At 39.0% G+C, this 27640-nt stretch overlaps 1 protein-coding gene across 4 annotated transcripts in view; it reads right to left on the minus strand.

Annotated features, from left to right (window-relative positions):
* The window catches only part of DOCK4 (dedicator of cytokinesis 4), a 427767-nt gene that overhangs the window by 172952 nt on the left and 227175 nt on the right, over nucleotides 1-27640 (minus strand). For all 4 annotated transcript variants that reach the window (XM_047694527.1, XM_047694528.1, XM_047694530.1 and 1 more), the window contains exons 9-12: nucleotides 23297-23378; nucleotides 21949-22009; nucleotides 17805-17937; nucleotides 13914-14002 (exon numbers count right to left, since the gene is read on the minus strand). In XM_047694527.1, coding sequence (XP_047550483.1) covers nucleotides 13914-14002; nucleotides 17805-17937; nucleotides 21949-22009; nucleotides 23297-23378 — 365 coding nt within the window. The remainder of the gene's footprint in view (nucleotides 1-13913; nucleotides 14003-17804; nucleotides 17938-21948; nucleotides 22010-23296; nucleotides 23379-27640) is intronic.

A 27640-nucleotide genomic window follows, 5' to 3' on the forward strand; every position in this document is an offset into this window, starting at 1 on the left:
CTGCTCAAATATGGAATACCAGAAACGATGCTTTCAAATACAGAATCAGATGGGATTTAACAAAATTCTTGAGGTCCTGTAATTTTTTTGCAAGTGAAGATCAATTCAATAGGACTTCTCATCAAAGGGTCTGATCTGAGACACCATCAACATTTTGTGGCATGTGTAAAGGAAGAAAAGAACTGACTAGTAATGAAAAGCAAAGACATCATGCTATTTGGGGTAGGGGCTGGAAGAAGGTAAAATTGACTAGAATTCTGGTTTTGCCCTATGGGAGCCAGAATTCATTTAACCATCAGTGACTTTTTTTTTTTTTTAAATGTAAGCTGAAACCTAACAGAAGATAAAACAATGAAAAAAGAAAAGCATTCAGTCAAAGACAGTGCTTAAGAAAATTCAAGATAGGGGCACCTAGGTGGCTCAGTGGGTTAAGGCCTCTGCTTTCGGCTCAGGTCATGATCTCGGGGTCCTGGAACGGAGCCCCGCATCAGGCCCTCTGCTCAGTGGGGAGCCAGCTCCCCCCGCCCCCTGCCTGCTGCTCTGCCTACTTGTGATCTCTCCCTCTCTCTGTCAAATAAATAAATAAAATCTTAAAAAGAAAAAAGAAAATTCAAGATAGAAAAATAATATGTGTTAGGGAAGGATATATGTAAACATGAAAAGAGAACTACATCAATGTATTTTAAACAGTAAGTGCCACAGAGATTAGAGAATGCAAAAGGATAAGAGAGGACCCAATTAGGGGAAAACAGGGAAGAGCCAGCTTGTAGATGAATGAAAGAAAGGAGGAAATGACAGGGGGATATCAGACAAAACACTATTGGGCTGGGGGACATTGTATTTTAAGAGTTAAACCTGTCCTAAAATTTGGTTAGAAGGTTTGGCAGTTTTCATTCTGGAGCTTTAGAAGATATAGATTAAAGCCCTAGGTGTAATGATTTCCTTTGTCTTGCTGAGTGACACCAATTTGGAGGAAAGGAGAAGGTTCTACCATTTTGAGGTGCTTCGATTTCTTCAAACCAAAGAGCTCACAGATTGTCAAGAATCAGAAAGGCTGACTGAACTGAGGGCTTCATCACAATTTACTTGGCTCTTCCTAAATCATCAATTTGTTTCCATTAAAAAAAAATAAATAAAGAGAAAAAAAAAAATCCCACAACACTCAACATGCAACGTTCAAGAGTGGATATACGTTCAATAAAACAAAAAACATGATTAAGGGTAAGTCCACAGGCACTAACTCACAAAAAGCCATAGCAATACCACTTATTTTTCCATCAAGGAAACTCCAGATTCTATTTTTATTGTGGCCCTTAATTACCATGACAAAAACCAACAGGTTGGATAAAAGAGCCAGCAGAACAATAAGAAATAATGCATTAAGATGAGGAAACTACTCATCACTACAAAGGAGAGACTCATCAAATACTCACCCTTTCCAATTATCTGAGGATTACCATATCCTTTCAGGAATGGTCATTCATGACACAGTGTGTGTTCACAGAGCAGTATTTTTGTTTCTATTCTTTTCTTTACAGCTGACTTCTCTGTTCTCGCCTTATACCTGCTATCTCTGGGGCTAGGACTTCTAACTAAAATTTTATGTGTTGTACGCCTGAAACTAATATAACATGGTATCAACTATACTCAAATAACAAGTTTTTAATTAAATTTTAAAAATAAAATTTTATTTGTACACTGGCTTAGTACTGCTACAATTTAAACTGCCCATTTTGGGCATACCAGTAACTTTCAGCTTGAGAGGAGGGTGGAAGGTGGGATATAAGGATATATGTGGTAGGGTTCCTACTCAAAGGACATGATAATCTCATACGGAACATAAGACACACACATATAAATAAAATGCAAAGCAGAATGGGTTACGAGTATGATATGACTATTAAAATAAGGAAACAAAAAAATAAAATAAGGAAGCATTACTGACTGAGGGAATTTGAAAGTTCAGGGAAGATTTTTTGAAAAAAAAAACAGGAATATAAACTGAAGAATCAGCTTATATTTCACAAAATATATCAATAATGTTTTACAGTTACTTTTTCCCAGTCCTTAATCTAAGTACCAAAACTGAAACAGCTAAGGGAGAACTGTTCCTCTTATTAAAAGAAGCAATCATTAAAATGAACATTTTTATCTGCCTAGATGTTTAAGAGCCAATTACAATGATTTGATATCTAATTTTGAACAAAGGCATAGACATTAATTAATCTAGAGTCTGTCACAAAATAATGTATTTTTCACGATAAAGGTCCCCTTACAGAGCAGTAGTAGAGGAAAGAAAGGCTTCGTATCTGTTAAATCAAACATGGTTGATTATTTGGTAGCTCCAATTTCACGGGAATTGAAGTTAATTCACTCCATAAGATGAGTCCTTTTAAATTCATGAAATTCTGCACTTTTATATAAAAAATGCCAAGCACAGCATGATTTATAAGTAGCATGCAAAATTAATTTTAGACTAGATCAGCCATTTTACCACCAGTGAACCAAATAACATGTAGCTGTGACTGTACAGCAATGCAAAAATTAAAAAATGACAAATATATTTGATAAATACATGTTGTGATTAAGTGTGTAAGAAGTATAACATACAGCTTCATGACTCTGTCAAATGTTAACTTCTCTGTGGTCTGGTTTCCGTATCTATAAAAATCAAGATTATAATGATACCAATTCCATAAAACACTTTGGGTGGTATCTAGCACAAAGGGAGTGTTCAACAGTGTTGGCTGCTATTACTACAACTACCACTGCCCCTACCATTATATAATATCATTGTTTCTGTTCTTATTCCTCCCTACCATGAATATCAACAAATTACCTTCCATCAGAAAAATGTTCAGCATTCTCTAAGTGCCATACGCAAAGACGATTTTCCTTTCAATAGGCATGCCCACTTACCACTAGATTAAGCCAAGTGCTACAAATGTCCTGGATATTGGAATGATGAAGGTCTACGGAGGCTTTGGGGGCAAATCTGTCTATCATGAGCAATACTCAATTACCAGAGATTTGACAAAGACATAAGTGATAAATATAAGTATGCAATGTGCACCGACATGTGAAGACAGGGAAATGCCTAATAGTGCAGGGAAAGCCAGAAAAATAAGCAGCCATAATTAATGAAGGCCATAATTAATTACTCTTATTCTAAACACAAAAGAAGTCATTGGAGAATTTTAAATAAACAAAACATGATCCAATTTGCATTTTAAGAAAGTTTTCTTAGTGTTATCTGGCCAAAATGGGCCAGAAAGATAAAGAGTGGAACTGATGAGCACAATTAAAGGATACTAGAGATATGAAGGCAGGAAATAATGGAGGCCATGCTGATATGGTTAAAACAGAGATGGAAAAAGGTGGTAAAAAAAACCCTACATATTGGCATATAAGAAGTCATATCTTCATAGTATATTAGATGTGGGAGTATGAGGGAAAACAAGGAATCATGAAAGACTCCCAAGTGTCTGACCTGAGAAACTGTAGAAAATGTCGCTGTGTACTGAGTTGGGAAGATAAGAGAAGAAACAGCCATCTATACTGTCTTTTATAAATGCATTATTGACCTTTAGCTGTGTTATTTTTATTTATTTGTTTGATGGGGAGAGAGAGAGAGCACACAAGTAGGGGGAGTCACAGGCAGAGGGAGAAGCAGAGAGCCTGATGCCGGACTTAATCCCAGGATCCTGGGATCATGACAGGAGCTGAAAGCAGATGCTTAACCTACTGAGCCACCTAGGTATCCCTAGTGGTGTTATTTTTCATGAGGATTTGGATTATGTTCTGTGTCACTTGCCTTCAGCCTGAAGAACTTTAGTATTTCTTGCAAAGCAGATTTGTTAGCAAAAAATTCTTTGTTTTCAGTCTTGTCTTTATTTTGCCTAGAATTTTGAAAGATAGTTTTGCTGGATATAAGATTCTTGATTGACACTTCAATGGGTTGTTGTTGTTTTTTTATATTGCTTGTTTTTTAAACATTCAAATCTTTGAAAATGTCATTACTGCCTTCTGACTGCCACTGTATTTTATGAGAAGTCAGCAGTTATTTCCTGGGATTCCCCTGTGTACGATGAGTAATTTTTCTCTTGTTGCTTTCAAAAATTCTGTCTTTGTCTTTCAGCATTATTACTATGATGTGTTTGCATGTGGATCTCTTCCTGTTTACCATACTTGAAGTCACTGTGCTCCTTGGATATACAGATTAATAGTTTTCATCAAAGTTGGGAAGTTTTCTGCCAGTATGTCTCCAAATACTTTTCCTACTCCTCTCCCTCTTCTCCTCTGGTACTCCCATTTTGTATATATTGGTACACTTGATGGTATATTTTTCTGAGGTTCTGTTTGTTTTTCTTCACTCTTTTTTTTAAAAGATTTTATTTATTTATTTGAGAGAGAGAGAGACCATTAGAGGGGGGAGGGTCAGAGGAAGAAGCACAGGGAGGGAGCCCAATGCAGGACTCGATTCCGGGACTCCAGGATCATGACCTGAGCTGAAGGCAGTTGCTTAACCAACTGAGCCACTCAGGCACCTTTCATTCTTTAAAAAACAAGCAAACAACAACAACAACAAAACCCCAAAACCCAAAACAAACAAACCAAAAAACCCTTTTCCCAAGTTTCCACTTTCAGGAATTCAAATTTCTCCCTACTCTGTTTCAAATAAAGTCATTTCCTTTCAGGAGGGCTTCTGAAATTTTTCTCTTTATGAACTGCCTCTCCCCCCAGCCAAATCTTTGATCCATTGCTCCAGAGTTGAAGACGGGTACAGTGGTCCATTCTTTAGAGTGACACCTCTGCCTCACGGATAAGTGCCTAGGCTGGGGCAGTAATCTCTGGTGTTCTCAAGTTGCTGCTCTCTGTGTGGTACCTTCATCCAATGAGCAAGCTGGGGCACAGGCAACTGATGCCCCAGTATTCTTGGCCTGCTGCTTCTCAGGTAGAGCCATTGTCCCATGAGTGGGGGTTGGGCACAAGAAGGGAGATCCCTACCTCATAGCCACTTCTGCCAGAAATTTAGGCTCTGCAATTCAGAGCTAAGGGAGATGAAAAATACTGGGAGCCTTTACCTCTCAAATCAGAAATGGTATCCCCTGACTGAGAGTTCAGGAAAGAAGGAGTCCCATCTTCTTAGTCACATGTGCCTGGAGAAGAACATCCATCATATGGAGCAAGGGCAGGTGGGAAGGAGCAAGTGGGTTGTGGCACTAGTGTCTCCAACTCTCTCTCCTTTTATCAAGATTTAATCTGACTCTTGAATAAGTATCTCTTTATATGCTATATATGATTGGAAAAACGTTCAAATCTTATTTAAATATATGATCTTTACCAGTTACAGCTGTTTCAGCTTAGATTGCATCTATGTAGCCCCTGAGGCTGCTCCTCTGCAGTAGAGCTCTAAAAACATTATTTTCTTAAAGATTTATTTATTCTAGAGAGAGAGAGAAAGAACAAGTGGGGGAGGGGCAGAGTGACAGAATCCTCAAGCAGACCCCCTGCTGAGTGCAGAGCCTGACCATGAGATCATGACCTAAGCCAAAACCAAGAGTTGGACACTTAACTGAGTCACCAAGGCACCCCTAAAAACACTATTTCTTGACAGTATTTGCATACTTTGTGTCTGGGAGGTAGGAGCTATGGGGGTGGGGGGGTGGGAACAATTGTTAGAACTTCTAAACTTGAAGTACAAAATCACCAACATCATGAGGTAGCAGCAAAACCTGAAAAAGATGGTTTTACTAGATTCTTTCATAAAATCATCTTCAGTAAAACCTGCTTATTTCTAAAACATTTCGGACCTCATTATTATCAGAGCAAGAATATTTACTTCTATTTCTTCCTATGTGCTTGATTTTACAAAATCAATCAACAGAGTTTTGCTTTGGGTACTAGAATATTATATGTGGAGTCTATAAGGTAAGATAATTGACTTTTATTTTATTTTTATTATTACTTTTTTTTTTTTTGAGAGAGAGAGAGAGAGAGAGAGAGAGCGCACATGCACAAGTGGGGTAGGGGCAGAGAGAAAGAGAATCTTAAGCAAGCTTCATGTCCAGCACCGTGCCTAACATAGTGTTCGATCTCATGACCCTGAGATAATGACCTGAGCCAAAATCAAGAGTCAGACACTCAACCAACTGAGACACCCAGGCATTGTAAGATAACTAACTTTTAAAATAAATACAGTAAAACTTTCATCTAATGTAGGTCCAATTCAAGGCCAGAGAGAACTTTTAGGAGTAGATCCTGGCAGGAGCACAAGGAAGATGCTAGAGTGTCAAAATGAGCCAGATTAGATAAAGAAATAAAATGAGAGCTGTGACAGCACCAAAAGCCTACTAAATGGTGAATTACATGATTGAGGGGCCTAGTTGCTTAAATGCTCTGTTCAGCAGGACCAGATTACTAAAGGACAAGTGTCCTTTAACACTGTCATCTTGAAATTCTAGACCCTATATTATTAATGTTGCCAATGCTCAAATTTGCAGATGTATCTCTTCTTTCAGATGTAATTTCAAAGCCAACTTGCAGTTAAAAAAAAAAAGAGAGAGAGAGAGAGAATAAAAAGATAAAGTAAAAGAAAATCACTTTCCTTTCATAATATTCACACCTTTATTTCCTACTTTCACACCATATTATTCAGTTTGTGAATGTGCCTATTGCTGAATGTTTCCTAAATCAACTTAACTCATAGAGGATGTGATTTTGACACCACTGAGGATAATCAAACAGCCTGACTCTAGGCTCACCTTCTGAAGATCATTTTCATGAGATCTGTGACTAGATAACCCTATTGATTGGGATGCCTATGGTCTATCATGCAAAAGGTATAAATATGTGCAAATACTCATGTAATTATAATTGCTAGTCCACAGATCGGCATTTCAAAGTTTTGGGAAGACTTTAATGCTTTCTTTAAGAAGTGGTTAGCCCATGGCTAAGAGTTACAGCAAAAATAAGACCGAAGGAATACATAATAAGCTATGGAACATCAAACTGAAAGACAGAAGAGACATCTGAAACTGTTTACTTTCAGTGAGTCGTAACCAGAAAAGAAATTTACTGACCAGAAATGAGGGATGGAGAGGGGCCCCCTGGCATTCAGTGCAAACTGTAATTGTAGGAGTGGATGAGACCATTCAGAGGAAATTCACATTTCCTCCTTAACAGAGGAGAATCTTAACCTTAAAATGTCCTTATGATTCTGGGTAACACTTCAATGGTATAAGGATTCCGTCAAGTTTAAAAAGGTGTTTGTTTTTTTACTGGTATATAATAATAATCATTATCATTAACTTGTAATTTTTTCAAAACACAAAGCACATAGTCACTGGCTGAAAACAATTTTTAAAAAATGTACAGAGAACATACTATAGGAGTATAACTTAACATCTAATTATTTTATTCAAATACTTGCTTTTATAACCTGCAAATTTTTTCTATATAGCAAATCCTCCAAACAGTATTGCTAGTGATTATATCTAGATTAGCAAAGTATAAGGAATTTGAAGAATAAAATCAAGCTCTAATCACTACTTCCATTAGTTTATAATTTGTTTTTTTATACTGCATGAAGCTTTAAAAATACTTTAAAGCATAATTTAATACCATATTTTGAACTCTTTTTTCTTCACTGTCATTAAAAGAGGATGGTTTAGATTAAAGGAAACTGAAAGGATATTACAAATGCATGTCATACAGTCTGGGTTTCTTTTGTCATAAAGGATGTCGAGAAAACTGTCAAAATATGAGTAAGATCTATAGATACGAGAGTTACATCATGTTAATTTCCTGATTGTGATCATTGTGCTTTGGTTATGTTGCCATGTCCTGGAGTAGGCAGAGGGAAAGAGGAATCATGAGTGCAAAATGTTCTCAAATAGTTCAGGGGGAAAATGTACGTGTTGTGTGTGTGATACATGTATTTTTATTTGTATGTGTGTGTGTGTATTATATGTATGCTGTACACACACACACACACACACACACACACACACATCTATAAACATTAGAAGCACTGAAGCAACCTTAAGAATTATACCAATTCAGGGGCGCCTGGGTAGCTCAGTGGGTTAAAGCCTCTGCCTTCGGCTCAGGTCATGATCTCAGGGTCCTGGGATCGAGCCCCACATCGGGCTCTCTGCTCAGGAGGTAGCCTGCTGCCTGCCCTCCCGCCTCTCTGCCTACTTGTGATCTCTATCAAATAAATAAATAAAATCTTAAAAAAAAGAAAGAATTATACCAATCCAGTAATGCTATAAATGATTATAGAGAGAGACAGAGCATGATCAAATATGGAGAGATGGATAAAGCAAATGTAGTAAAATGTTAACCTTTGAGAAATTAGGAATTCTTTGTACTACTCGTGCAAATTTTCTGGAAGGAAATTTAGTTGAAAATAAAAAACCTTGAAAGAATAAAAAAGAGAGCATGGTTTAATAGTTTGGGAATTTCAACAGTGAGCAAAAAGTTCACATCCCACCTTTCTAGCCAACAGGTGGTGCCAATAAGTACCAATTTTCTTTTAATAATATTAGAAAGTAAAGTTTCTAAATGCAATGTTCAAAAATCAGGAGCACTGATACAATCGTCAAGAATTCTAGTAGTTCAATAATACTGAATTAAATGACCGCATTGCCCTGTAAGGGTAGGATATTCAACCCCAAAATGCAATCTAACTATCACAAGCCTCCTTTCACCTCAGCCAAAGAAGGAACACTGCTCCCTTCCTGCACAGAGTTAAGTAGTTCTCCCTGCATCTATGGGCTCCTCATCTAGGTAATTGCTTTGAATTTTCTGTGGGGGTTAAAATGTATAGTTGGTAGGAATGCAACTGTGTACTCTCATCTTGCGAAGGTTAAAAAAAGAAAAAAAAAAAAGATTGCAGAAATTGACCTGACTAGTCAATATGATTTCTTCTAGCTGTGAACTACATGTGCAAACTGCAGGAAATAGGATTTCATAAATACACAGATAATATGAAAAGATTTTTAAGTTTCTTTCAGGACATACTGAACCAGAGCCAAGGATTTTTACACAGTTTACTTCAAGTCACAGAACTGAATTTGCTTCAGTAATTCACACTGGCTCAGTCTTAGTTCACATTCTTAGCGTTCAATTGCTAATGTCTATTGGAGGTGACATTTATAATAACCATTTGCTCAACAAACCTAAGCCAGGCTCATGTCATGAATATTTTTAGAATTTCAAATTCTTACAATATTACTTTTAGGATTTAAAATTCCCACAGAGCACAACTTTGGAAATTTCAAATTACTCAACCTAACTAAATCTAACCAGAGAAATACGTTAATTCAATTATTATTTTTTTCATCTTTAAAAGTTAAATGGATCACTTGCCATCTTCTCCCAGTTTCTAAACTCAAAGGTAGTGGTTAATGTACCTTTACAACCGTAAGTTTTAGGTGGTTCGAGGGGGATAAAAACCCAGTTAGCTAGACAAATCCCTTTATCTATTAAATAGACAAGATTATAACTCCAAGAGATAGAGGACATCAATGAAGCATAAACGGCCTGGAAATTAGCTGGAAGAATTTGTACCCAAAACTAATTCAAAGTTATTCTTTTTTTTTCTCTTTAGTACCAGTGACCAAGGAATAGTGGGAGGAAAGCAGGAAAAAAACAATACTTTGTTGAATGAACTCAATTCTCTTGAAAACATCTGACTGCACTGCTTTCATTTAGTCAACAATCCCATGGTTCAAGGAGAAAACAATGGAAGCCAACATATCTAATCACTGTGATAGTTTGAACATTAGGCACCCCAATTTCCATCTTCAATTCTGTGTACCCTTGCTACTCTCACTATTTTGTTTTTAAGGATTTTAAGTAACCTCTATAATCCAAAGTGGGACTCGAACTCATGTTCACAAGATCAAGAGTTGCACTTCCCCTGCTGTTTTTAAGTAAGGCATTTGAGGGCCTCTCTCCCAATAACGATGCCAAATAGCTCCTGACTATCTCTTTTCTTTCTTATAACTGCCTTTCTAACAGAGAATAGATCAAGATGACATAGAACAATGGTCCACCAACATTGACAGGTGGAGACATCACTGGAAAAAACCAGAGTGGAAGGCAGATAGATGCTGGCTGTGGGCAGCTGGCTGGGGCTCAGGCTGAAGAGGAGGAGTATGGAGAGGGGTGGTCAAAAAACAGGAAACCAGGGCTCTGCAGAAGAAGCCAAGTATAGAAAACTTACAGCTGGCTGCCTAGTAATCAAAGTAGCACAGCAGGTGACAAAATGGAGGATGGATTCTGCCAAAGGTGAAATCCTTCATGCAGGCTCTGAGTACAACGGCTCCTTTCACACCAAAGATGCCGCAAGTGGTTTGTCGTTTCAGTATGATGGTTGTAAACAGACAAGGGAGCACTCGGAATAAGGTGGTTTAGATGTCACTTACTGGTAGCCTCACTCAGGATTCTACCCAGGATAAGCGGTCCATAGGTCATTAAAACTGGCAAAGCACATGGAATGTGGGGAGCATGTCTATAAGCACCTGGAACTTCCCAAGGAAATAGAATGTGCTGCCCTTCCTTCCTGGAAGATTACATTAACCTATGTAATCACAAGACAAGGTTTAAATTGAAAAGTCCTAGGAAGAGGTATTAGCAATCAAATCAGCAGAGACAAGATGGAAGACACGAAGTAGGAAGGCCTGGTGCAAGGATCTAACCTATCCATAATCCACCTACATCATTCTCAAAGTCTTCATTACGGAGATCAAATCAGGATCCACTCTGCAAAAACAAAACTGCCTTAAGAAAGATGTAGAATATTCCAGATGATGGCTCCAAAGAGAGTAAACAATAATAGCTAACAACGAACAGATACTTAAACGGATCAAATGTTGTGCTACACGCTTTGCGTACTCTTTCTCCCCAATAACCCTCAGAAGACGGTATTAGTATCGTCCCAGAAAAACTATGATTCAAACCTAGGACATCCGATTTCCACAGGCAAAGCTCTTAGAGGCTACCCTCTCTGTAAGACGACTCTCATCTATAAGCAGAGAGAAATGTGTACTTCAGCTTTACTGGAACCTTGACCTCATAAGATATAGAATCTGGATTCTATATACCTCTATCTGGAGGTATACACATCAAAGCCCATCACTGAGACCTTCACCATGATTCAAGAGGCAACTGGGAATCACATCAGTCTGGACAATGATATATTCAAACAATCCAAGAACAGAGGAATTTCATTCTGCATGAGGCATAGTAGAAAGAGGAAAGGCTTTGGAGTCAATAGGAGTTGGGGGCAAAAAAATCTATTGGAGCAGGCCAACACATGCTGTCAAGACTGCATCTGTGATGATAAGGAGAAAAGGCAATGCATGGGAAAAATCACAAGGTCAGGGTTAGTTTTACATGTGTTCATTCACATAGGAGGTAACTGCAGGCAAATTAGGAGTAGTGGGACTCCTGGGGAGAGGCATGAAAAGAACTGAAACAAAACCTTTATTTTTTTTCTTAAAGATTTACTTATATATTTGACAGAGAGAGAGAGCGCACATGTGTGAGCAAGCATGTCGGGTTGGGCTGGCAGGAAGGGGAGGGACAGAATCTCAAGCAGACTCTCCGCTGAGCAAGGAGCCCAACGTGGGGTTTGATCTCATGACCCAGAGACGGTGACTTGAGACAAAATCAAGAGGTGGATGCTTAACTGACTGAGCCACCCCGGCAACCCTGAACAAAACCTTTAAATCAAGTCCAGGACAGCACTATCTAACAGAAATACAATTGGAGCTACCAATGAAATTAAAAATTTTCTAGTAGCCATGCTAAAAAAGTAAAAAGAAAATTGATTCTAGTAATATATTTTATTTAACCATTATCTCCATAATGGTGTCTTTCAACATGTAATCAATATAAAAGTTATTAATGGGATATTTTACATTTTCTTTAAAGCACCAAGTTTTCACAATCCAGTATATATTTTATAATTACAGCACACCTTGATCCAAGGGCTGTAACCCTTCTATCTAGTGCTCAATAGCCACGTGGCTAGTGCCCAATGAATTGGACAGCACAGGGTTAGAGGGTAATTAATGATAAAAAACAGTCCATGGTATCATGAAACCCTGAAAGACTTAGAACGAACCAGGATTTAGCTAGAAGTCTACTGAAGAATATGGCAAAATTAGTGTTAAGAAAGTGGTATCTCTGCCATCTTACCAAGGGTACATTTAAATTATATCCTTTGGTCTATACACTAGTGTTATTTTAATTCCACAGAAAAAGGGAAGACAAGTCTACATCCCAGTTTTTTTTTTTAAATATTTATTTATTTATTTGATAGACAGAGATCACAAGGAGGCAGAGAGGCAGGCAGAGAGAGAGGAAGAAGCAGCCTCCCCGCTGAGCAGAGAGCCCGATGCGGGGCCAATCCCAGGACTCCAGGATCATGACCTGAGCCGAAGGCAGAGGCTTTAACCCACTGAGCCACCCAGGTGCCCCTACATCCCGGTTTCTAAATTATCTTATCACTTCTGGGGAGCCTGGGTGGCTCATGGGTTAAGCGTCTGCCGTTAGCTCAGGTCATGATCATAAGGTCCTGGGGTCGAGTCCTACACTGGGCTCCCTGCTCAGTGGGGAGCCTGCTTCTCCCTCTGCCTGCCACTTCCCTTGCTTGTGTTCTCTCTCTCTCTCTCAAATACATACATAAGATCTTAAAAAGAAATAAAATATCTTAAATCTTCATGTTGTGTTCTACTACTACCATCTCTTCCTGGTGCTTTAGAGATTCTGCCCTCAACTGTTCCAAGTCTCTTGTTTATTCAGTGGTAGCTGGAGGACTTGGAGAGGAGTAGATAGAACCAAAGTTCCCTCCCCAACTCTTGGGAAAGGGAGGAGAAACTGAGCTCATCCCTCATTACAACCTGAATGCTGCCACATGTGTGACTTGTGGATGCTTAGGGCTCTCACTGGACCAAAAAAGTTTGTTTGCAGTTACTTCTTCTTTGTGGGTCAGTTTGGCCTAGTACGATGGGCAGGGTCTGAAAAGAAGGTGGTTTGAGTTTCGATTCTTGTTCTAAATTACCAGGCAGGCCGGACTAGAACATAAATATCTACACTCAAGTTACTTTAAAAATGAGTCTTAAAAAAAAAAAAAAAAATGCATTCAGTTATCAAATACATTACTTAATTTGAAGTTGTTTTTTTTTTTATGTCAATGAAGCCACAAAGCTACCTAGTTTATTTGCTTCAATATAGGCTGGAAGGGGGGATGGGGAGCAAAGAAGGGTCACCCAGTTTGATCCACTGACCAAACTCAAAGACGCCACTACATACGTTATATAATGCAGTATTTATGAAGTTACTAGGTTAAGAATATGTAGCACGTATCATATATAACTTATAATGCTATATATTTCAGTTCCCTTAACAAGTGTGCCTCCATTTTTCTGTAGGTGACACTGCAGTTAACATGGTTCATCTTCCTAGCCAATTTCAACATAGGAACCTGCGTGTTTGTTCCCAGCACTGCTCCCAGCTGTAGACAGTGAAGCAGGTTTTTCTTAGACCTCACTGGCCAATTTCCATCCATCAGACCTACTCCACACAACACTCAGGAACCCAGGCATATTTGTCATTTGGGTTTTAGTGACTGGTAACAACTTAGAGGCCCCATGATTTGGCATATTGAACAAATTCAGTTACTCTGCCTTGTTTCAAAACTGGAACAGAAGACATTTTTTAAACAGAGTTACAGCTACAAGCCTATCAAAGGACAGGGAGACGTACCAGATTGTTCGCTGCACATTTTTTAAAGTTATGAAGCAAATGCAGAGAAAAACAAAAGGGCAGTTCATCTCCTTCTTACACAGATACATAAAACAAAAGGCCTGAAATGAAAAGTGGAGGGACACACTCACCTGCGTTGGAGCCCGTCAAATTGTAACGTGCATTCAGTTTCTTGATGATGTTCTCATGGATTTGGTACCACTCACTCTCTGTGTTACACCTAGAAAACATGAACACTCTGTTAAGCTTTGATAATGGATCAGATCAAACAATGACCTTACTAGCACACCTGCTCTTTCTGGAATAACCACCGTACGGTACCTCCTTAAATCTCCTTGGGAATGCCCCCAAACTGGTCAGTTTTGGCATAACTGCCCCGTGATGAGCAGGATGCCCATGTCTGGTAAATGCATGACCACCTACCTCATGCCAGAAGGGGTTGTGATGAGCTCACAATTTATGAGGTCCCCCTCACCTCAAAATCTCAGAGGACGATGCACACAGTGAAAGGCAGTGTGGACCAAAAGCCCTACTCCCTGGATTTGAACCCTATTAACTGAGTTACATCCTTTGGACAAGTTATTTATGCTCCCTGTGCCTTGGTTTCTTCACCTGTGAAAAGGGGGTAATATACTACAATTAAATAAGCTTGGGCCTAGGATAATGCCAGGCATATACTCCATGCTCCACAAATGTAAGTTCTCATTTGTGGGTTTCTACCTACGGTAACATGATCGAGTTTGGTTAGCATCAGGACATAGCAAAACAAGCAAAATATAACTGAGGTTAACACAACTTGCAAGGGTGTCATTCAAATTGTCCCTTGCGCTAAAGAGTAATCAAAGTTCCCCAGCTTTTCCTGTGCTGGGCAAAAGGGCATCTTTCTATCTTCTTACTCTCACAGCCATCTGTACCTTGTTCCTTCAGCTCTTGTCACTTGCGAGCTCATGCCATCTTTGTTAAACATGCTGTAGTTCACCTAGGAAACTTTTAAGGTCCTTGAGGAATGGATCTAGGACCTGTTGATATATGTCCCCCTTGGGACTTTGAACATTGTGGGTGCTTAAAAAGCACACAATGGATTAATGAATGGATGGATGTCTCCTTGTCTGGCAACTCCTGATGGCTCCTAAATATTGAGGCTGGTCATCCTTCCTTACTGCCGTGACTGTCCCGGTTGGGGGTCGGGGGAATGCCTCCCTCATTTGAGTATGTTTGTAAATTACAACTAACTTTTATCAACCACATATTCTCCCTCCCAAGGGTCCTGAATATGAAGATTCTACACACTATCGATCAAAACGCTCCACAGTAGATTCCTTTTCCTTGTGATCTCGTCTGTAGCAGACTGTTCACAATTTGACTACATATTTATTTCATCACCATATGTTTTTCCAGGATGAACAAGATGAAGGTCATTTTTGGGCCACGTAACAATAGGGTACCAGACGGCACACTGAATCTTAGAAGGCAAGGAAATTAAGAGGAAATGAAACCATAGCACCTGTTCAGCTGCAGGACAACAAATTGCCATTTAGTATATTATGTCTCTAGTTTTCTTATTTCAGCTCAGTGGGGAAGAGATGGCCTGCTTCCTATTAGTGAAGCGACTCCAGAATTCATTCTTTTAACCTACAGAACTCTATGTAAAATCAAGCTCAAGTACGTGACTGAAATAGCTTCCGGCCTCAAATGAGGTATTTGTTACTGCTCCATATTTGAGACCCAGATGGGTTAGGGATTCGGTCACACTAACAAACAGAAATTTCTTCCAAATTGTTTCTAACAGGCACTTCCTTAAAATGTTCTACTAAAATCATACTTTAGTCTTAACCCACAGTGACTGTTTTGATCGGCTGGCATGCTTCCTGAAACGAACTCATAATTTGCTGAACTGCCATTTTTAAGGGGATCTCTTCTCCAGCAAGAATCATCTAAAACCTTATTTGATGCTTATAAAAAAACAGACATAACAACCATAAAGAGCAACACAATTTATTGTTATGCGAGGGAGCATCTCCCATAGGCAGAGCTGGACTTCATGGGTCTTCTTCAGCAGGCTGCATAAGCAAGGGGGATGGCGTGACCGTCGGTCCTGTTTTCCCAAAGGCAAGATAGAGTGCTTGCTACCCACGCCTGCAAAGACTACTCTAAGGAACAATGAGACTGTTGACAAGGAATTCTAGTTTTCTTAAAAAGCAAGGCCACACAATAGCATCATTATCACATTACTGGATGCTGGTGTCAAAATAACAGCCAAAAGCTTAGGACCTTTGACATCTCAAATTCTGGAGTCAGTCCTGACTTCAAATCTGGTTCCTGTTCTTATGAATCCGGTGACTTGGGGCATCATCTAGCCTCTCTGTCCCTTTACGTGGAAATCAGAGCCAACAGCACCTGTTTCATGGGTATGTCATGAGGATAAAGTCACATGATACATGGAAAATGCTTAACACAGTTCCTCGCACGTAGTAAGCACACTGTAAATGGTGGCCATTCTCCCCAGAATTATTTAAAAAACACTGCATTTAATGATCACCAGGAGAGTCTGGAAAGAGGATTATCATGGAAATTGAGGGCCACCACATGATAAAAAGAGTAGTGAGTTTTACTACCTGCTAGTTTCACCCAAAGTTTGCAAGTTAAAATCAAGGTCACAGATTTTATCCCTCTTAAAAGAGAACAGACAGAATTACTGGTCCTAAACCACAGGCTATAGACAAATCTTTGTCAACTAATTAGCAAATATGTGGCATAGGTCCCAGGGTCACTGGGTGGAGAATAGATAAATCCATGAAACCCTCCAGCAGTGGTCAAAAAGCAATTTGAAGTCTATGTCCTACAGGCAGTGGGTCACTCATATGAACCCAACATAGGAAAACTATTGGCAAATGTTGGGTTTATCAACTCCATAGACAGAAATGAAACTCAAGTAAGCTCGCTCATGGAGGTGGCCAGCAGTATGGTCCCCAAACAAGGAATGAGCCCACTCCCCTACCCATTCCCTCAACCCAGAGTGAGGGAATTACAGTATGTCAACTCTCAATTTTCAAACCTGTGGGGAGATGCTCAGGGCAGGGTGGTCTGAAACCACGTGCATTTAAAAAAAATCAACCAACTGATTTGGGAGTACATGAAGTGATTTTCTTAGTGGAGTGCCAGAAGTTGAACTGTGTCTCCCCACAAAAAAAAAAAAAAAAAATTGAAGTCCTAAGCTCTAGTACCTCAGAATGTGACCTTATTTGGACACAGGGCCTCTACAGAGGTGATCAAGTTAAAATCAGGTCACTGGGGTGGGGCTCCAACCTAATATAACCATGCCCTCATAACAGGTGGAAATATGGACACAGAGATGAAGGCAATGCTGGCCAGTGTCACAGAACACTGAAAACAACCAGCAACCACCAGAAACTAGGAGAGAAAGGCACAGAACAGACTGTCCATCCCAGCTCTCAGAAGCTATTAACCAAGCCACCACCCTGACCGAGGACTTGCCACCTCCAGAACTGAGATAATCACCTCCTGTGGCTTAAGCCTCTCTCTTCTTCCTAGCACTTTGTTGGGCAGAGCTAGTAAACTCATAATACATGAAAGAAAAGGGAAATCACCTACTTGCACCTTCTGTTCCAAATTCTAATTAGTTTGTGTTAAAAACTATCGCTTCTCGGCCTTTTGGCTAAGATCAAGTGTAGTTTGTGTTAAAAACTATGTCCATTTTCCAAGAACAAATGAACTGAGGGTAAGGACAGGTTTGGTTTTTAAGTTCAGAGAAGGTACTCTGTGACATGGATGGTCCACCCCATGCTTATGTGTTTGTATTCTTGGGTTCTTGATTTCACAGTTCCTCTGACTGCTGAGGGGGCTCGCCCGTGGCAAGTCTCCACATTGAGTTTGGGAGGGGTGGCTCACGAACTCAACCCCGCCCCCTTTTTTTCCATGATCCCCTTGGAGTGCCCTTTGCCACATGGCACCCACACATGCCCCGGCTCCTGCCCCAGTGCCTCCATGGGCGTGCTTCTTACATGTACACCTTCAGGATGAGGTCATCTTTTGTCTCTCCGGTCAGAAGGTCGGCAATGCTAAGAACTGCACAGCCAAAAGGTCGCCGGTACTGGGCACTACAGGCATTCTTTTTCTCTCCTGCTCCCATTCGACCTGTTCAATGGAGAAGCAAACATGACCCATGCAGCCACTCGACCAGTGCACGTTCAGTGGATACAGAGACCCAAACCAATGGAACTGGGCAATGATAGGACGCAGGAGATGTGGCTTCAGCTCTTGACTCTCCTTTCCAGGCACCTTGCTGTGTGACCTCGGGCTCATCGATGAAACTCCGTGCACCAGCCATCACCAACGAAACATGGAGATTGGCGCTGATCCTCTGTTTGGGAACCCTTCCCCAAGGATTCATGAAGACAACCCAGGAGGTCTGGGTCAATAAATGCAATAATGGTGCCATTTCATTTTCTGAAAAAATTTCCATACTTAAAGAACTATTTCAAATATTTCACCTTTGAAAGGAAGCAGTGTGAGATTCCCTGAAGCTAAAACAAGTAAGCAAAGACGATCAAAGGCGTGTGCAGGTCCCTTTCCTGACCCAGGGCTCAGGCTGATTACAATTCAGCCAATGGCTAAACTCTCCTGGGATGCTTTTCACTCTGACACAGTTTCATCTTGTTTCAATTGTTATATATTTTTAAGTATGTTATTGAGATACTGGTTTAATTTATTATTATACTTGCCAATGGATAATTTTGAAGACAGAAAGCAGATAGGATTCTGAAGCTGAAATATAATAAGTTAATGTGAGGAAAAATAATGAAAAAAGTATGCAAATCTGTTTCCAGATGCTTGGCAATGAACAGATATAGAAGTTGTTTTCCATCTGAGCAAAATTCTCCTATAGCACATCTAGAGGACTCCAGCACTTCCCAAAGCCGATGGTAAATGGGTACCAAAAAAAAGCATGGGGGGGGATGGCAATATCTAACTGGCTTTCATTTATCAGTAATACAGTAAAATTACCACACCAATGCATCATTTTTAGGGAAATGCTTACAAAGGGCACGAAAACATCTCATTTTATCAATTAGACTCAAAACTAGAAAACAGGCCAGTTGCTTTTTTGATGTACAAATTTTAAAGAATCACATTTTCATGACCTGATGCTTTAATATGTGGCTAAATTTCAATCCATGTTTTAACATAAATTACACTGGCAAATCAAACACTGTCATGTCATACTTGAATTTAACAACCAATTACACTTTACTCACAAAAGTCACAAATTTAAAACTCTGATCACTCGTGAAATGGGGGAAAAAAGTCTAGAGTATCTCTATTTTAATTATTATTACAGATTGCATTAGGATGAAATGTAGCCTCCTATCTTTACCAACATCACAATTTATGTTTCTTGCTTAATCATTCCCTGGTAAATGCAAGACAACAGAATGACTCGAAGATTCCCAAGTGGAGTATTTCAAAAATCACTTAACATCACACAAGAAATTTAGTTGTAAAAAATAAAAACAAAACCCCTGAAACTCTCATCATGATTACTTCCACAGACTCCTCTAGCTCTAAATTCCTGGAAGTTTAGGCAGGGCAGGCCTAGCACCCTGATTTTTTTTTTACCCCCTTTGGCTAGAATTATAGGAAAGAAAAAACTGTAGGTGTCTGGGAGAGGACAGCCCCATACAGGGGTGTAGGCAGCCATCCCCTGCAACTTGAAAAGATAGCAGGAACATTCCAGTCACTCTCTGATCACTGGGCACCATCACTCCTAGGCCCTCATACCCCTCATGTCCTCAGACCCTCAATTTCAAGTTTTCTTTCCTATGTCGGCAGGCACCACTCTATGGATACCAAAACCATGGTCGGGTCCTGTGCTGCAAAGACTACTTAATGCCAGGGCTGGCGTTCCCAACTCTAGAATTAATAAAGGTTTACAGTTCTGGTCAGATTTCCAGGAAAATTCTCAAAGCAGAAAGGAAGTTAGGCATAGGGAAGGTTAAAAAATATTTAGTAATATTTAGTAAACAGTTTTAGCTACCAACTAAAAGCCGAAAGGAGAAACAGAGAGGTGGTAAAACCTTTAGCAGGGTGGCCAGGAGGATATGGAACTATTTATTTCTATTTTTTTCCCCATCCTCTTCTGAACAATCAAAGATCCGGGCTCAGTTTCTGAGGCAAGGTGCCATTGCTCCCGTTCTCTGCAGCCAGTGAGGGTCAGCATGCCCTTTTCTTACTAAAGCAGATACAAGGGACATTCTAGAAGAAGTAAGAGGTATCTGTCCCTGATAGACAAGAATCCTCCGCTCCTTAATTTCATTGCAGCAGACGAAGCCTTGCTCTTTCTCAGAGTTTCTTACCTTTAATCTAATTTCTTCCCAGTCTCAAAGTGTCAAAACAGTAAAAGGGACCCGATCATCAGGCAGCTCTTGCGGTAATCTCAGTGTCAAGCTGAGACCAAAGCTCAGGGGGGAAAATGGGTAACAGGTAATTTCCAATTCAACATTCATTCTGATGGCTTAATGATCATAAAAATCTTAGGGAAAAAATGCAATCACTAATCTAATGCCGCCTATTTGAAAGGCAGCCGTGTGTGACTGGTAACACGCACATGGCTTCCGAGGCAGTAGGGGCGTCCAGGCCCTGGGCGAGCAGGGCCTGGAGCCCCCGCTGCCGCATGTGTATCTACCACCCAAAACCTGCAGATCTCTTCTAGAAAGTTCTGAAAGCAAAAGGAGTTTTTCTCTTGATACTATAGAAGATTATATTCAATGCAAAGTTCACATGAAGGCATCCAAAACCACATTTTACATGAACAAGCGGCATTATGAATTTGAATGAAAAGAACACACTCACAAAGAATTATCTAACAAACTGCCCGCCCCGTCCATCTGGGAGCCTAAAAGCTTTCTCTCGTAAATAGTCAGCAGCACGCATTCCAACTTTCTCAATATTTTTGAAGATTCTTTCCAATTTTTTCCCCATATATACTCACTTATAACAAGAAAATTAAAATGAAAAAGTTTACTTCTTTTTCTTTTTATTTCAACAGCCCCTCAAATCAAAAAAGAGCATAGAATGAAAATGGGTTTTCAGAACTGACTTTTATGAGAAAAAATATATGGAAAATCTATGTTAGGATGGCAACGTGTTTTTATAGTCTCTCTCAGTGCACAACACGGTTATCAGATGCAAAAGAGAAAAGACTATAGAAATAAAGATCACTATGCAGGATTGCATGGCAAGACATGACTATGCGGTAGAAGTATTCCCAAGCAAATAATGGAGCACAGGCAGTGAAGAAGTGGGAACCAGTTCCCAGTATCAGCTGGTTAACTTTAAGAGAAAAACGGTGTAGGATATGGCATACTTCATCGTACCTAGCACCTCTGCCATAAACTACCTGCTTTTAGGGGCATTTTATCAGTAAAAACAAGTGAACTTATTCTGGCTCTGTTGTGCAAGTTCAGTGTGGAACACCCAAAGTGTGCTCTGCAAGATCTTAATAAATGTTACATTTATTACATAATAAATGTTACATTATGCAAATGTTTCCATGGTCAAATCGAATTTGGAGAAAACTAGGGCCAACAAAGTCAGAGAGGCATTTTAATATTTCCCTGGAGGACTTCTGAGACCCTTTAATGAGCTGATGATATTATAAAAGTGGAAAAAATATATAGCATTCAGGGTTTCATAACCCTTTACTTGTATAGCACTTTTTGCAATAATGCTCTGTAGCATTCTGCACTTTGGAGAATGCCAATTAGTATATAAAATTTTCATAAACTTGTAGGAAATCCAGATCCTAAAGAAGTTTAATTGATGCTATTAACAGAAATTAGAACTTAAAAAGACAAATAAGAAATTTTGAGTCAAATATGTTTATGGAGTCCAATAGAAACAAAGCACAACAAACTACCTAACGATTTCTATGGGAAGAAAACAAAGTCTATGTATGATGCATGAGAAAGCCGTCCATGAGTTTGGGAGCAATGGGAACAATCCCAAATGTGGTGATTCTCAGATTCCAAACTGGCTTTCACTGTTTTCTGATCCAGACAGCAAAGAGATCACACCAACACAGAGACTTTTCAGCATTTCTTCCCCCTGTTCTATCAGACCTATCACACTGGCAAGTGTTAGACTTACCAATTCGGATAATGTGCACAGTGATATAGACGTCCCTTCTTAGCTCACTGCTACCTAAATCCTATAAAAAAAAAAAGTGGGATTATTTTAAAACTCATAAGTTATATAGAATTATTAAAGGTCACAGCACATTATTTCTACAATTAACAGAAGAAAGACAAAGATAATGCAGACATTCTTAATGGAATTTTGTAGCAGAAGCATATAATTCAAATCCTGTTCTAAAAATACCACCATGATCAAATTAACACTCTTAGTCTACGGATGTCAAATGATGCTTAAAAGAAAAAAAAAGGCCCATTCTATGATAGCCAAATTATGGAAACAGCCCACGTATCCACTGACAGATAAATGGATAAAGAAGATGTGAGACACACACGCACACACACACACGAAATGGAGTATTAATGGAGTATTAGCCAGCCATAAAAAAGAATGAAATCTTGCCATTTGCAAAGACAGGGATAGGGCTAGACAGTATTATGCTAAGCAAAATAAGTCAGAGAACGACAAATACCACATTTTACTCATATGTGGAATTTAAGAGACAAAAACAAATGAACAAAGGGGAAAAGAGAGAGAGACACCAAGAAACAGACTCTTAACTACAGAGAACAAACTGATGGTTATCAGAGGGGAGCTGAGGGGAATGGGTTAAATAGGTGATGCGGATTAAGGAGTACATTTGTGGTGATGAGCAGTGGGTGATGTATGGAAGTGTTGGATCACTATGCTGTCCACCTGAAACTACTATTACACTGTGTTAACTAACTGGAATTTAAATAAAAACTTAATAAAATAAAAATACCACTACAAGTTTACAGGGTAAGTCTACTGATGTCAAATAATACATTAAAGAAAAATTCTTTTTTAAATTTCTCAATCATTCTTTAACCATTTATTAAGTACATCCTAAATGCTATATGTCATGCAGAGTGTAACAGGCTCCAACATAAACCCAAGGAACAGAGATGTGTCTATGAATGGTGGTATTCAAGATTCTGGGCACTAACTGTACTTTAGTGTTTTTGTTTTGTTTTGTTTTTTGTCAAGCACTTATACTTTATTTTATGCTTTACATTATCATGTTCAATTAGCCAACATATAGTATAGCATTAGTTTCTGAGGTAGGGTTCCATGACTCATTAGTTGCATATAACACCCAGTGCTTATCACAGCACATGTCCTCCATAATACCCAGGCCCGCAGTCCCGCCCTCCTGTACTGTGAGTGTTATTTACAAAGGTTAAGGGAAGTCACTATGTTCTCTCACAATAATTTATTTCCTCAAGTAACACGAAGTACAGCTGGAAAAATCCGCCTCCGAGACGAAACAAGATCCACCTACCACGAAGAGAGAGCAATGTCGTTCTGGCTTATCTGGGGCTTTGGGAAGTCCATTTCTATTCAGCCTCAGGAAAAATCTCTCACTACAAGAGAAAAAAAGTTCAATATTCTGAAAATTATTTAATATCTAAGGACTTATCACTCTTCTATTTACTGATCTTAAGAGGTAAACTCAAAACATATTAGGCCCTTCATTTGATGTCAAAACTGCTGTTGTAAATTAGAAGCACACCCAAGACAATAAACATTTATTCACTTCTGACAATACCGGCAAATCAGCAAAAGCAGAAAACATAAATATCTATGCAAATAAAAAGATTAACCTTTAAAAGAATAGGTTTCTATATCAGTGATACCGCATTCTTATTATTCCAAAAAGTGGAACTAAGTAAGTGCAGGAAAGGAAAAAAAACTGACCTACCATGTTTTGTGTGTTCATACCTAAGAGTATTGTTTTTCATGTTGTGTGTCATGTATTTAATGAATATCATACAAGGACACCATCCTGAGTGGTAACCATCTAGCAGAAGGCTTAATATTTTATGCTCTTATAAATATATCATCTAAAACACCAAGAGAAGGTCCAAGAAATGAAACTTGAATTTGCGCTGGTCCATGAAGGAAAAGGAGACCTTAAATTCCCCACAGAACTTGCATAAGAAAATATAGGGTCACCATATTAAATACAAACACAAATGCTATTGATCAGCTACTAATTCAAATCAATATATTTGTGGATGTCATTTGGATCCAAGGTAATGTTACCCATTTATATACAAAAATACCCATTTATATTCAAATAAACAGAAAAATGAGTAAGTAAAATAGAAAGAATATCAACCAGAGAAAAATGAATGTACCAGCAACCATGAGCTTCTGAATTTCAATATCCTCGTGCCTATGACAGAATCAAATGACTGCCCACCTCAGGAGGGAACACAGCCAACACCTAGAGAATGCAGGACCAGGGTATTAGCACACAGTGTGGCCAAGGTTAGATTTGCTTCAGGCTGAGGACCAAGCAGGGAAAGAGAGTGCGAGGCGTTAGTGAGGCTGGGAACCGCCAACTCACCATGCTGATCCACCACTCCACCCTTGCCTTAAATACTGGCTCTGTCAACGCAAATCTCCCTTATCTCATGCAGGCGAAGAAACAAGAGCCGTAACCCCATCTCTAAGGAAGCATATGGATATGAATTTATGACTGTTTTGGAACATTTTTATTCTCTTTTGTGATTTAAATCTAGATAGATACACGTAACAGATTCAACCACATGGCTTACCATGTTTTTCTTTATTCTTACATGATAACCTATTCCTGCCCTCTCATATGAGAAAGGGCAACCAATGTACATTTCTTGGGGGGTCATCCCATACCTATTATCTGTGGGATTTGGGGGTATTTCTTCAGAGAGCAGCGGCTGATGGGGTCTGAATGATGAGATACAAATTGTTGCAAGAATTCTCAAGAGAAGCTAATGTTCCACTTGAGACAATTCTGAATGCAGAATTCAGTCTAGGAATGAAAGATCCAAGAGGATACGGAGCTAAATTTTTATTACCCAACCGTCATTTCCTACACTTCAAGGAGGACTGTAAGCTTTCTTCACAGCAGAAGAAAATTCACTACTATTTCAAATTTAAGATGTGCTCGAAGTAAATGTGTAAAAATTCATCTTCAGATAAATGAATGATACTTAATCATACAAGGTAATACTATTTTTGTTAAGAATTCACCATTTGACGGCCACTCTGCTAAGGACGGAACAGGAATTGATTCATTTAATCCTCATTATGCCCTTATAAAGACAGAACTACTATTACACTCATTTTATGGACGGGGAAACTGAGAAATAGTAAATTATATTGTCCAAGATCACAGATCTGGTGCACGCCTGAGAACTGATTCTATCCCATGTGCTAATTCAAAACCTTTGTACTTCATATGAATGCTATAAGGTTAGTCTTTTCTCTGCTTTATAGAAATAAAGAGCAAATATTTCCAGAATATTGAGATAAGAGAGAAGCCGTCCATCTGTTTGGGACACCCGCTGATTTGGTCAAGCCTGGTCCTAAGAGTACAGGGTCATCCTCCCCACACCCTTCTTGGCCTCATGGGAAAGAAAGCAGCAGAAATACGTTTTAGCAGGTTTCAAAGCAGTCCCTGGCTTAAAATAGTTCCTTGGTAATTTGTTCAAGGAAACATACCTAGAAAAATAAATAGGAAAATAGAATTATTTTATTAAACAAATGCAGAGCTCCAAAATGATTTAAGAATTTGGCTTTAGTTAACCGACTCTCCTGAGATTTAAGACTGGAATTTGGTTTTGCTTCTTAGTCATCAAAGAATGTTTATGGCTTATACTTTAGCCCCAAACACAGGCAATGTGACCATTTTCCCCTCTTCTGTACCACAGACAGCATCTGCTACTTTATATTTTTATATATTATTGAGATGCACTTATGTTTGAGGCTCCTCTTTATCCCTACTAGAATGTTTACAACAAATTGCCCTTTATCTTCTGATAGGGCAGTCTAAAATAATGAATACCAATAAGATGAATATATGAAAGTCAACAAGGCATTCTAGATATGAAAACCTTAACTTTAATACTGATATAAAATACCACTCCATATTTGCAAGCTTCATCAATATTCTGGTAAAGCCATGTTTCCTAAAGTATTCTATTTCAGAAAGAGATTCCTTTTGCTCTGTCACTATTTTAATTTCACCAGTCTAGACAGAATCCTGATTATGCAAGTATTATACTATATCATATCCTGTTTCAGAAAGAATATCAATATGTACTAAGCCAATGACATATCCCCTCGCTTAAGCATGCCTTAAGGGGGAGATAAAAATAGACTGACGAAGGGTAATACGGAAAAAAAAACTCACGTGCAATTAAAAAAAAACCAAAAAACAAAAAACAGACTTCTATCAGGGCGCCTGGGTGGCTCAGTGGGTTAAGCCTCTGCCTTCGGCTCAGGTCTTGGTCTTGGAGTCCTGGGATCGAGCCCCGCATCAGGCTCTCTGCTCAGCAGGGAGCCTGCTTCCTGCTCTCTCTCTATCTGCTTCTCTGCCTATTTGTGATCTCTGTCTGTCAAGTAAATAAGTAAAATCTTTAAAAAAAAAAAACAGACTTCTATTAAAAGGGAAAAGAAAAATCTTTGTGGCCAATTAAAAAAAATTTTATTCTCTTAGTGACAAGTTATTACACAAACTTAAATCTCAAATCAAATTCTCTTTAGCTTTGGTGATATAGAACCTATTTAACCAGCAAATGGTTTCAGAGGTAAGAAGATGACCTATAGAAAAACATCTCAGAATCTTTGAATTACAAATAAATATCCCGCCACCCCATCCCCACCCCAAGTTTGGACAATACCAAAACGTATGTCTTGAAGGCCAGGGGAGAAAAACTGAACAAATCACTGACATTGCACTCTGGTACATCTACAATTCTCTCACAAACTTTTGTGGCCACGCACAAAGGCATTTTGAGACTCTACTTTAAGGAAAAGGGTGGCTTCTCCGATTAGAAAACACAGTTGGTTTTTGTGAGCTTAAAAAGTGTCCTTTTTGACGTGGTAAGATGTGAATACCTCAATTACATCGTTTACATTTTTTTCCTAATCATAACAGGTGTGTGTGTTCCTTGCTAATACACTGTCAAAAAGGAGAGTATGGGGTGATCATCATTAACCTTTACATCCCCAGCTGCTAGCCGATGACCTGGTACTTCCTCAGTGGTTAATTAAAGACTGAAGAAATATAATCTTTTAGGAAAAAAATACAACACAATCACAATAAGTGGGGAGATTTATTTGCATTCCTAAGTTTCCCTCTCTTCCCCATAATGTCCTTTACTTTATGGTGAGAAATACATGAAATTCTCCAAAGAGACATTTCAATCAAGGGCGCCTCCCCACCAGATGTGAGAGTCACCTAATTAACTTCATGGCACCCCCAGATTTTAGATCATGCTTCTAGCCTTGTCCCCATGCACATTTTATATCTTTGTTATATTAAACATACAGTGATGGAAAAATCTACAGTGACATTATATATTTCCAAATGAGAATACTGTGTCCTTCATCACTAAGGAATAAGTAAATAGAAACAACTCCAGAAACACTGAGAAATGTGAGCTGATATTACCAGCAAGGAAAAAAAAAAAAATCCTCATTTGACTTTGCCATATACTGCCATGTTCTCCCAGAGGGAACTTCCGAGAGAAATTTAGTGCCCATCTGAATTCCATGTGTAAGCCATAATAAATCATTTTATATTATAAATCAACAAAGACAGATTCTTTCTTTGGAAATAAAGCATAAAAACACC

The sequence above is a fragment of the Lutra lutra genome, chromosome 11 (genome assembly GCF_902655055.1).
Source record: "Lutra lutra chromosome 11, mLutLut1.2, whole genome shotgun sequence".
NCBI lineage: Eukaryota > Metazoa > Chordata > Mammalia > Carnivora > Mustelidae > Lutra > Lutra lutra.